We start from the raw sequence: 12,449 nt of genomic DNA, 5'->3' as shown, positions 1-12,449 counted from the left end.
CAGCCCTTGACCTTGAACTTCTGATCCTCTTGCCTCTATCTGCGCCCCCCCCCCCGGACTAGGAGTGCAGGTATATGCCACCATGCCTGGTTTATATGGCATTGAGGATGTAACCCAGAGCTACGAGCATGCTAAGCGAGTGCTCTACCAACCGAGCTACAGCACCAGGTCTCTAGATTTATCTATTTATTTATCTTTTTTTTTTAAAATTTTTATTTATTTATTTATTTATTTGAGAGCGACAGACACAGAGAGAAAGACAGATAGAGGGAGAGAGAGAGAATGGGCGCGCCAGGGCTTCCAGCCTCTGCAAATGAACTCCAGACGCGTGCACCCCCTTGTACATCTGGCTAACGTGGGACCTGGGGAACCGAGCCTCGAACCAGGGTCCTTAGGCTTCACAGGCAAGCGCTTAACTGCTAAGCCATCTCTCCAGCCCTATTTATTTATCTTTATTGACAACGTCCATGATTGTAAACAATATCCCATGGTAATTTCCTCCCTCCTCCCACTTTCCCTTTTGAAACTCCATTCTCCATCATATCCCCTCCCCCTCTGAAGCAGTCTCTTTTATTTTGATGTCATGATCTTTTCCTCCTCTTATGGTGGTCTTGTGTAGCTAGTGTCAGGCACTATGAGGTCATGGATATCCAGGCCATTTTATGTCTGGAGGGAGCACACTGTAAGGAGTCCTACCCTTCCTTTGGCTCTTACATTTTTCCTAGATTTTTAAAAAATATTATTTATTTATTTGCAAGGAAAAAGAGAGTGAGAGAGAAAGGGTATACCAGGGCTTTCAGCCACTCCAAACAAATTCCAGACACATGCACCACTTTGTGCATCTGGCTTTATGTGGAGGAACTGAACAGAGAGAGAGAGAGGCAGATAGGTCCTTAGGCTCTATAGGCAAGTTCCTTAACTGCTGAGCCATCTCTCCAGCCCTCTAGATAGTTTTGGCTGAGATGTTTATTTATTTTCTTCAAAAATTAATTTTATTTATTTATTTATTTGCAAGGAGAGAGAGAGAATGGGCACGCCAGGGCCTTCAACCACTGCAAATGAGCTCCAGATGCATGTGCTACCTTGTGCATGTGGCTTACGGGGGTCCTGGAGAATTGAACCTGGGTCCTTTGGCTTTGCAGGCAAAATGTCTTAACCGTTGAGCCATATCTCCAGCCCTATTTATTTATTTATTTTCGAGTCAGGGTCTCACTCTAGCCCAGGCTGACCTAGGACTCACTCTATTTCTCAGGCTGGCCTTGAACTCACAGTGATCCTTCTACCTCAGCCTCCCAAGTACTGGGACTAAAGGCATGTGCCACCACACCAGGCAAGATGATAACTTAGATCTAGTCTCTTAGCTCACTGTGGCTGTTCCGTAAGTCCCAGAGTGAATGACAGAACAGGGAGCTGATGGCTTTATTAGCTCTGCTTGTCACCATCCCATGGCCCATCCCATGGTCTCCCTTTGGGGTGTTTGACCTCGGAAAGAGGGACTCTAACTCTTTATCCGTGTCAGGATGAGCGTCCACGTGGCATCAGGGGAGCAGCTGGGGATTGCCAGCACCCTGTTGTTGGCGGGCTGGCAGCCAGATTCCCTGGCACGGGCGTGTGGGTGATTGCCAGCCACATGGGTTTAGAGTGCCGTGCGCACGTCTCTGCCCCCAACCGCCGCACTGGGGATGCTGTTGCTTCTTGCTTTATCCTGTGTTGGCTGCCGTGATGTGGTATCCAGCTGTGTTACACAGCTGTGTACGAAGACCCCAAGAGAGGACCCAGGCCTGTGTCTGTGCTGGCAGAACCTTGGCCCACGCCCCACCTTCTGTGCCGGCGGCTGGAGTCGGGCCGTGCAGGCTCCATCTGGACTCAGGCTCCCCGGGGTGGCAGTGGTGGTCCCAGGCCAGACCAAACCACCAGGCTCTGTGGTCTCTGCAACCAGTGTCGACGTGGCCCTGTCTGGGAACGTCCCCACCCCATTCCCGAAGGTGAGGACTGTCTTGTTGTTGAACAGCTTCTTACAGAGAGCTGACTCAGTGTTTAACCAAGGATGACCTTGAACTTCTGATCTCCTGCCCCTACCTACCTCCAGAGAGCTGGGATTACAGGCATGTGACACCATGCCTGGCCCTTTATTTATTTTGCTACGTGGCCCAGGCAGGCCTAGAACTCCTGGCCCTCCCCCCTTGTTGGGAACACAAGCGTTGCCCACACCCGGGCTCTTTGGGCTGTTTAAAGGGCTTTCCGTCAGCTGGGCTCCCTGCACGTTGTGACATTCCAGCCTGGGGACCGGGGGTGGGGGGGGGACGAGGAAGGACATTCCTCCATCTGACGGCTCCTGGGACGCTTGCTAGCGGAAGTGATGTCTGAGACCCGAGGAGGGAGAAGAGTCAGGAAAAAAGGCAGGAAGGACTTCAGGGCCAGGCGAGGACCAGGAGAGACAGGAGAGACGGCTCAGTGGGACACTCTGAGCGGCTGGAGGCGTGGGGGAGGCAGAGGGGCTCGCAGATTGGACGATGGCTCACTCTGAATCTACCAAGTATGGGAAGCCAGGAAGGCTGTGACAAGGGAAGTGACAGGTCACACCTCCCCTTTCGAAAGGTCGACCCACCGTCGGCTTGGAAGCCTGGATGGAACCTAGTCAGAGCGCAAGCGGGCGGGCGTGTCGGGGCGGCCGTGGGTGGACGGAGGACCGTGCTTGCCACTGACTTGCACGAGTGGCCGATCGTGTCTAACGTGGTGTCGTATTCAGGGCTTACGACTCGGAAGTGGGAAGGTGGCAGTCGGCCTCCAGAGGCTATGGCCCATCTTGTTCATGTCCCTCCTGGTCTGCTGCCGTATCAGGTCACCCCTTCAGCTAGCTGCCTACTTGCGCAAGCCCCCATAAGCCCATCTCCTCTTCAGGTCCTCAACAATAAGGAAGTGGCCAGAGGAGCCCACTCCCCATGGATTCTGGAGGTGTCCCTATGGACCCCAAAGCCTCGGCTCTGGCGCCGTGTCATTTGTGTGGCTCCTCTGCATCAGAGGGCCTGGCAGAGGGAGCAAGTCCCTGGCAAGGGCCCTTCCCTGCAGTCACCAGGCTGTGACTCATGCTGAGGGAAAGGGGCAGAGCAGGAGGCCAGCATGTTAATGGCAAACCCATTAGTCCCCCCAGGTCACTCTGCATTGGGGACAAATGGCTCATTTAGGTTGATCTGGCCACCTGGTGGCTTCCAGCCAGGGACAGTAGACCTAAGTGACTCGCCTACTCACCGAGCTTCCCACCTCCCTCCCCAGCAGCATCTTGCTTCCCAGGGGAGCCACGGGGCCAGGACTGAGGTTGCATGTCAGCTAGAAGTGACCCAGTGGCCAGCATCTCCCACAGAGTCACCACACCGCCTAGGGTGTGACTCGTGAACAGGGGAAGGTGGAGGACTCCGGTCACTTGGGTCCACCTAGCTATCCATGTCTCTCCTGCAATAGATGAAGCCTGGGAGGCCTTCAGAGAAGAAGAAGTTAGCAAGAGGCCAGGACTGGGGGACCTACTGGCTCCCAGGGCTGCTCAACTCTCTGTGGCTTCCCCCAAGGTCATTGGAGCCTGGCCCAAGGCCAGCCTGAGACAGCCAGCTTCTCTCTCCCTCAGACCTGCATCTGCCTTATGAGGAAAGCCCCGCGATGCGTGAGGTCCTGGGATTGCTGGCCACCGGCAGGACTTGCTATGCCCACCTCCTGTTTCCAGGAGGCTTCCGGCTGTGTGAGCTCAGGTACTGGGGTTCAGGCCACGTCTTCCTGGCTGGCAGCTGATGGGAGAGCAGGGCCCCTGGCCGCTCGGCTCTTTCCCTGAGTGGTGCCCAGGGAGGTCGTCCGTCCTGGCAGGGGTGCAGAGGGTTCCTGTTCCCGCAGGTCAGTCTCCACTGTGCACACGATGTCCCAACCAAGGGACCAAAGCCCCAGAGTCCAGGCCCCCCGAATGAGCTGCCAGTGATTCAGGACACCCACCTCCTTCCTACCTGCTGCTCTGAGATGCCAGTTCCATTCAGCCTGATCTCTCTCTTCTCACTGCCCCCCTATCGTGCTTTCTCCTCCCCTCTAATGCTGTCTTTTCCCCTGTCTTTAGCTCATATCTTCTATTATCTATGTATCTACCTATCAATTTATCTATTCAGCGCTGGGGACAGAACCCAGGGCCTCATGTGTGCTCAGCGAGCGCTAAGCTACCAAGCCTCGCCCACAGCCTTTTATTGTTTTTGTTTTTGAAAACGAGGTCTCATATAGCCTGGCCTGACCTCAAACTCACTTTGTAACCAAGGCTGTCCATGAATTTATAATCCACCTGCTTCTACCTTCCAAGTGTTGGGATTACAGGTGTGTTACCCAGCCTTCCTTCCCTGCCCCCCCCCCGAACCCCCGCTTGAGGTAGTAGGGTCTTGCTTTAGCCTAGGTTGACTTGGAATTCACTATGTAGTCTCAGGCTGGCCTTAAACTCACAGTGATCCTCCTCCTGTCCCTCCTGAGTGCTGGGATTAAAAGCGTGCACCACCACGCCTGGCTTTCCATCTCTTTTACACAGCTCAAACTGTCCAAAGACAGAATGAGTGGCATTGGTGGGTACTGAGCTCTCTGTCACGGGGAGAGTTCAAGAGTAGAGTGACTAGGCGTTTAGGGACAAGAGAGGGAGGTGGGGGCCAGCAAAGCTGCGGGGGCAGACAAGCCTTGCAAACCCTCTGTGAGGTGCAGGAGAGGGAGGAATAATTTCTGCTCCCTGTCCTTCCCAGGTTGTCTGGCCCCTGCTGTCCACCAGCCAGGGGCATAGTTAGGACCCTGGCCACAGGCCCAAGCAGGGGTTTGCTTCCTACAGATGATGTCTCCGGGGCCACTGTGGTGACTTTAAAAATAAGTACTTTCTTCTTGCTGTGATCAGTGTTGATGTGAAAGGAACTAGGGCATGCTGGTGACTCAGCCCGAGTCCCCACACTGCAGCAGTGGCAAGCTGCCTCCGACCCTGCAGGGCAGGGTGACTGTTTGAGTCCAGCACACTGTGGGCCTCTGGGAACAGCCTGGCCTTCCCTAGTGGGCATGCTGTCCAGCCAAGTGTCTTTGGCAGCACAGGGTGAGGTATCTGCAGGCAGGTTGGCACAGGCAGAGGGACAAGCTGGGTGTCTGGGTCAGGACCAGGCTGGTCACTCCTGCTTGATCCCTTGTGTGCCTTGGCAGAGCCCGGGGGTGGGGAGGGTCAAGGCTGCCCATCCATCCGGCCGTCCTCTCTATCTCTTCACCTCCAGCCTGGGTGGGGTCTGGGACTGGCCCATTCTGAAGTCATGCCATGGGGCAAAGGGAACTGTGCAGGAATGCAGGGCTACTAGACTTTGCAGAGGGAACGAACAGGGAGGACTCAGGGGACATAGAGCTAGGATCGGCAGGCCTCTCTGCCTACCGGGCGGGTTATAACTCACTCAAGCTGGCGCCGGTACCAGGATTCACCATCTGTGATCATTCAAGGAAGGGTTCTGATGGCAGCGAATCTCTTGGAGGGTTGCACTTTCCACCCAGCCCTTCATTCTTTGGGGGGGACAGGCCTATCCCTCCCTGCTTTTGTCCCCATGGTCACATCAACTTTCATATCTTTGTAACGTGCAAACTTTTCAAGTGAGCCAAGCGTGGCCTTGCACTCCTGAAATCCCACCACTCAGGAGGCAGAGCAGGAAGATGGAGAGCTCAAGGCAGACGTGGGCTTCCCTGTCTCAGAAAATCAACCCACCACGAAACTTCCCCAAATTTGAAGTTGAAACTGAAAAACAGGGGAGGGCCAGGCAGCTTGGCAGCCCCTGGTCCTATTTTCAGCGCTGGGAACACAGGATCCATAACCGAACGTGCTCTGAGCTACTGGGCCCACTGGGGTGGTGGTGGTTGAGGGGGACTCGGTGCGGAGAACAGAGCGTGGTCAGGGCCCCAAGGCCGGGAGCGTCCTCGATGACTCAAATACCTAAATGTAAAAGAGGAACGAATACTTTGTTTTAAAAAGTCTCTGCTTGGGAGATAAGCGCCGGATTGTGGTCGGGTTCCTTGTAAACGTTCCGCAAGAGGCAGCTGGCTGGTGACTGGGAGGCCGGGAATGGATTAGTCATGCGCCCCTGTGAATGCGAAGCCTGGGCAGATGGTGGGACAGGCTTTGTGGTCTGCGCACTGGGTGATGTCAGCTGTCCCCACCAGCAGGCTACATGGGCAGATTCAGAGTCGACTGGCCTACGGGAGACTCAGTGGTCCAAGCTTGGTGGCTCGCTGCTCCAAGGGTGGATGACAGAAAGGGACACGGGGGGTGGGGGTGGGGGTGGCCCAGGCATAGGCAACGACCCGCCGGTGATTCTGCATGCATTAACATGGGGCTGCTGGGCACGGAGGCTGGCAAGAGTGCAGAGTGTTGAATGTCCCTGAACCCCTTTGGTAGGGGTCTCCATCAGAGGTCCCCTTGATCCTGCTGTCCAGCGAAGGACACTGCCTTTGTCATTCCATAGGACTAAATAGGAGCGAGGGGGTGAGTCCCTGTTGCACGCTGGGAGGTAAGGAAGCAACCGTGTCCACAGCCCTCATGGTGCTGTGAGTTTGACAGCAGAATGGCCGATGGCTAGACAGCGCAGGAGGAGGCTGTCCAGGCTGGCGGAGCCACAGGTGCCGGCGTCCTGGGCAGTGTGAAGGACAGGAAGGTAGGCATGGGCTGAGTGACTGGACGAGGCGAGGGAAGCTGGCAGAGCTGGGTAAGAAGTTCGCATGGTGTGAGTGAGGCCCTCCAAGGAGGCAGCATTTGAGCCCAGCTTAAAGCCTGGCTGTGAGGAGGGAAGGACAAGGTAGGAGGTCAATTAGGAGCCGGTGGGGAGCACAGGAGAGAGAGAGCAGCCAGTAGAGCAAAGGCTGATACCCGAACCATGAAAAGTCTGGTGAGCAGGCTGTTCAACCCAGGTGCCATCAAAACTGAAATTGCATATAATGTAAAATTAGATATAACGGCCAGGCGTGATGGGGCATGCTGTTAATCCCAGCACTCAGGAGGCTGAGGTAAGCGGATTGCCGTGAGTTTGAGGCCAGCCTGGGGCTACAGAGTGAGTTTCTGGTCAACTTGGGCAAAACCACAGTTAGAGGGCTGGAGGAATGGCTTAGTGGTTAAGGCATTTGCCTACAAAGCCAAAGAACTGAGTTCAATTCCCCAGGACCCATGTTAGCCAGATGCATAAGGGGGCGCATGCAGCTGGAGTTCGTTAGCAGTGGCTGGAGGCCCTGGCATGCCCATTTTCTCTCTCTTTCTGCCTTCCTCTTTCTTTATCAAATAAATAAAAATAAAAAATAAAAAAACAGATATATAGCTATATGTAAATTATATGAACTTACCGAATTAAAATGTAGTTATACATGAATTATTGTTTGAAATTAATTTCATAAAAGTACCATGTTGCCGGGTGTGGGGGCGCATGCTTTTAATCCCAGCATTGGGGAGGCAGAGGTAGGAGGATCGCTGTGAGTTTGAGGCCACCCTGAGATACATAGTGAATTCCAGGTCAGCCTGGGTTACAGTGAAACCCTACCACGGGGGTGGAGGGAGGTGGGGGGGGGGACACAAGAAGTACCATGTGATCTAGCAATTACACTTCTGAAACATCTCAAGAAACCAAAAGCAGGGACCCAAGCAAGGGGGCCATGTGCATTGCAGCAATATTAACAACAGCCACAGGAGAGAAGGAACTCAGACATCCACTGAGTGATAACTGGATACATAAGCTGTGGTGTGTCCATAAAATGGAAGTTTCCAGCCTTGAAGAAGATGGAGAATGCTGTGTGTAGTGTCACATGCCTGCCTGGTAATTCCAGCACTTAGGAGCTGGAAGTAGGAAGATCAGGAGTTCAAAGTCATCCTTGGTTACATACTGAGCTTGAAGCCAGACTGCGCTATGACAAAAAAAGCATGGGCGGGGTGGGGGGGGGGAGAAATTCAAAGCTGGACATGCTGGTGCACACCTATAACCCAGCATCTGGGAGGCCGAGGCAGGAGGATGCCTGTGAGTTTGAGACCAGCCAGGGCTACATAATAAAGCTTTGTCTCAAAACAAAACAAATAAAAAAACCAACAAGCAGGAAATTCTGACTCTTGCTACCATGTGGATGAACCTTGAACAGTGAGCCTCAAGGATATTAGATAAATTTGCGGATAATAAATTTGCAGGCAGGCAGAGGAGGATGGGAAGTGGCTGCGGAATGGGTACAGAATTCTACTTTGAGAGGAGGACAAACATCTAGAGATAACTGGTGGCAACGGCTGTAGCATTGTGTGTGGTTAAGAGGGAAATACTTTTTTGCTGTTGTACGTACTTCAGCACGTTAAAAATGTATTTAAGAGGGCTGGAGAGATGGCTTAGTGGTGAAGCGCTTGCCTGTGAAGCCTAAGGACCCCGGTTCGAGGCTTGGTTCCCCAGGTCCCACGTTAGCCAGATGCACAAGGGGGCGCACGTGTCTGGAGTTCGTTTGCAGAGGCTGGAAGCCCTGGCACACCCATTCTCTCTCTCTCCCTCTCTCTCTGCCTTTCTCTCTGTGTCTGTCGCTCTCAAATAAATAAATAACAAATTAAAAAAATGTATTTAAGAGCTGGAGAGATGGTTCAGAGGTTAAGACACTTGCTTGCAGAGCCTAAAGACCCAGGTTCGATTCCCTTGTACCCACGCAAAGCCAGATGCACAAAGAGGCACATGCATCTGGAGTTCATTTGCAGCATCTGGAGGCCCTGGTGTGCTCATTCTCTCTGTCTCCTCTCTCTCTCTCTGTTTGCAAAGTTTTATAAAATAATTATGTTTAAAACACACCTAAGAATGCACAAAACTTAGCAGTTACTGTTTCTGCTCTTTTATAACCTAGTTGTGCTGGGATGGAACCAAGGACCTCCTGCTCTATCTCTGAGCCCCGCCCAGCCCTGTTGTTCGAGCCCTCAGACCTGTACCTGTGCCGGAAGTGCGGTGTGCATGGCATCAGGATGGGTACTCGATCTGGTCCTCAGATATTCTAGAAGTAGACACTCGCTAGTGGTCTGGAGACGAGACAAGGGAGAAAGAGAAAGAGGGGGAGAGAGAGAGAGAGAGAGAGAGAGAGAGGATGCAAGAATGATTTCTTGAGCATCTAGTCAAGTCAAACAGTGACGCCATTTCCCAAGAGTGGGCAGAGGGATCCTGGGGAGGCTGTGGAAGGCCTGGTAGTGGACAGAACCAGAGCTCTGGGGCTCGATGAGGCCCAAAAAGAGGTGAGCTATTTGTGGCCTGCCCTTGAGAAGCCTCAAGTCCCAGCCCTGATGGCAGGCAGCGTCCTGTCCCACGGTGCGGTGGTGCCGGGCAGAGGGCCATGGCCTCCTTTGTTCCAGCCCCACTGCGGAGTCGCTTCCCATGGAGGCTGGGCCCGGGTGCCAGGGTCAGGGACTGTGACGAGGGAGCCGAGCGGCTGCTTCCCCCAGTTCTGAGAGGCGGTCCCATGCCTCATGCAGTCCATTCCTCAGGGGGACTGGGGGCTTTTCCCCAGACCTCCTCTTCCCCATTTCCAGAAAGGCCTGACCAGGCTTCTCCTTGCGTCCTTCCTACTGACTCTGGACGTCTGGACACTTGCTCTCTGAGGTCCGCCCCCAAGACGGCAAGCCGTCTGTCTACCTCTGCCAGGTGACTTCTTAGGTATCTTGTGATAGGATGCTGTGGCCTCAGGGATGGCCCAAGTGGGAACAAGGCTGCACCAGCGTCTCCTGGCTGTAGTAACTACTACAGACTGCTCTGTCTCAGGGATGCCAGCCACCTGTAGGCCATCACCTAGCAATCAGGGTGTCCTCAGGGCCACACTCCCTCTGGAGACTTCCGGGAGGATCCTTCCTGCCTCCTCCAGCTCCCAGGTGATCCATTGCCCGTGGCTACGCTCCTCTAACCTCTGCTTCTCATTTCTCTTGTTTTTAAGTAAGCTTCATTCTTTTTTATTTATGTCTTTATCTTTGTAAGCAGAGAGAAAGAGAGGGGACGTGCCTTGGCCTCCTGCCTGGTGAACAAACCCCAGACACATGCACCCACTCTGTGCATCTGTGTCACCTGGCTTTCGGTGGGTTCCGGGGAATTGAACCTGGACCTTTAGGCTTTGCAAGCAATCGCCTTAACTGCAGAGCCGTCTTTGCACCCTCTACTTCCTCTCTGTCTCTGTGCCTTCTTGCCTCTTCTGAGGAGCCTGGTTGTTGGATTCAGGACCCATCCACCACCGCTACACCCTCACCTGAATGACATCTGCGGAGACCCTTGAGCTGTGGCAGGTCACATTCTGAGTGACCTTCCAGTGAGCATATCATTTTGGGGACTATGGTGCCCCTGGGAGCAAGTAGTCCCTAGCATCTAGCCTTTAGGTACATAGTCTCTTTTGGCCAGTTTTATCATGGATCCTACCCCTTCTCACAATCTTGGAAGGATGCTTGCTCTACAATGACTTAGAGCCTTACAGTTCTCTTTCGCTGGCCAAGTTTTTGATCAGCGCCCTGCCATGCAGAGAGGGCCCTTCACCACACTAGGGTCAACCCTTGTGAAAAGCCTGGAGCTTGGGCAGGGGTGGTGGGGGGGAAAGAAACAACATGGCCAAGCTATCAGAGGATAGCTGGGGGGAAAGGGGTGGGCAGCCATGGAAGGAGCCATGGTTTAAGCTGAGAAAGCGAGTGAAAGCCAAGTGGCACTTGGATTCTTCTGCAGTTTGGAAAAAGTAATTATGGTAAGAAGGGAGGTGCCCCGCTGTTTCTCATGTCCACCGAGGGCAGAAAGAATGATGTACAATTAGAGAAGTTGGTTAGACACAATGGTGAACTTCCTGCTGGGAGTATGGCCAAGCCCGCCTTAGCTTACCTCAGAGGGTTTAAAGAATACAGGAGGTTCCCAGGCCTGGTAATGTGGACTGAATATTTGCAGTGATGCGGCTGGAGGTGCGGGTGGGTGGGGAGATGGGGTGCTTGAACTTTGGAGGCAGGTTCCACTGGCTGGCAAGGGGTACTTTCTAGCTATGGAAGTCAGTTCCCTCCTGCTATTGTCTTCTGAATTCCCAGCGGGGAAGCATTTTGGTGGCTGCACCCTGGCGGGGCTCCCCCCCCCCCTTGCTTAACGCCTCCATGCATGCAAACATGTCATGCGCAATGACCTGTCGCTCTGCTAATCTCCACCCTGGCCCTGGGGGAGAACAATCGCATGGGTGTGTCTATACTTACCAGGTGCTTTTTATAACAAGATGGAGAAAACACCCGCCAGCTCGGGCTGGAAGCCGTCCCACAGACCTGGCAGACCCAGCCGTTTCCCAGGCCTCTCTGCTGTGGGATGGGGCTTCTTAGAGGACTGTACCTTTAAACCTCCCAGTTCAGGATGGACAGGTGACCTGGTGGTGATGACTCCATTCCTGAAACCATGGCTCCCAGGTAGACTAGGCTGTGCAAGCATCTGAAATGGTTGTGGTTTTGCAGTTTTCATGCCCATAACCTCAACTGGGTTGCAAATAGTTTGAAAAAAAAATCCAAGGTCTGAGGGAAAGAGGGGGTGCTTGTGTGAAGAAGGAAGGACTCCGTTCCTTCCCACTCAAGAAGCGGCTCCTCTCCTGAAGCCCAGCCTGCCTCCTTCAGGTCCCTGCCATTTGGGGTCTCTAGTGGGGTGAGAGTGGCAGCTCTGAGGCCCACGCTAGCTCAGGCACTCACACGCCACTACTGGAGACCAGGGGCAGATTGCTCACCCGCTCCAGAGGCGGGGTTGTTATTCCCTGCCCTGCATCGCCACTCCCAGAGCCCTGACTGCACAGACGCCCTAAGGTAGTGACCAGGACAGTGAATAGCTGTGCTGGCTCGGTCAGGCAGAAACACTCCTGTCCCCTGTGGGGGTCCTGGAGACCCCTCCCGAGGACTAGCATGTTACTTCTGTGTCTAGCCCATGGTTCTGTCCTCAGTGGGTCGAGCGGTCTGTTTGGTGGATGGAGAAGTGTAGAAGATGGTTCACAGGGAAAGCACTGACAGTGGGTACCAGCCCCACAGGGAGGGGGGGGGGTCTCCGAGCATCCCTCCTCCTCTTCCCCGCTTCCTCTTTCTCCCTTCAGATGTTAGAAACTGCCTGCTCTCCTCTGCGGGGGAAGGCCGAGGCCCACTCCGCCCCAGGGGGAGCCGTGCAGTGGACGCGGGGGAGGTTGGAGCAGTTTTTGGCTCTGCTGCCGGGGCTGAGCATCGCTGCCCCACCGCTTCTCCTGGGCCAGGGCTTTTTTTTTCAGCTCAGCCCGAGGATGCCACAGCGATCCCGGGAGTGCGAGGCGGGTAAGATGCAGCGCACTCGCCGACACCCCCCCACCCCCAGCGGCCCGCCTGCACCCTAGCCCTGCGCCGCCACTTAACCCTTGCGGGGCCCTGAGCGCGCGGAGCCGGCGCTGGAGAACTTGAGCTGTGTAAATAAAGCCTCTCGGCCGCA

The 12,449-nt window shown here is 54.3% G+C and overlaps 1 protein-coding gene across 3 annotated transcripts in view; it reads left to right on the top strand.

The window, feature by feature from the left end:
* Positions 1-12,449, top strand: part of Septin9 (septin 9) — a 194,355-nt gene that overhangs the window by 66,319 nt on the left and 115,587 nt on the right. Inside the window, exon 1 of one of the 3 annotated variants that reach the window (XM_045159749.1) lies at positions 12,253-12,298. The exons of the other annotated variants lie outside the window; for them this stretch is intronic. Coding sequence (XP_045015684.1) covers positions 12,268-12,298 — 31 coding nt within the window. The 5' untranslated portion in view covers positions 12,253-12,267. Of the gene's footprint in view, positions 1-12,252; positions 12,299-12,449 lie in introns of those variants that run through there. 3 annotated transcript variants of the gene reach the window in all.

Source organism: Jaculus jaculus, chromosome 9, assembly GCF_020740685.1.
Source record: "Jaculus jaculus isolate mJacJac1 chromosome 9, mJacJac1.mat.Y.cur, whole genome shotgun sequence".
In the NCBI taxonomy this organism is placed as follows: Eukaryota; Metazoa; Chordata; class Mammalia; order Rodentia; family Dipodidae; genus Jaculus; species Jaculus jaculus.
The sequence above is the reverse complement of the archived record's forward strand: the minus strand, read 5'-3'. Positions and strand labels throughout refer to the sequence as shown.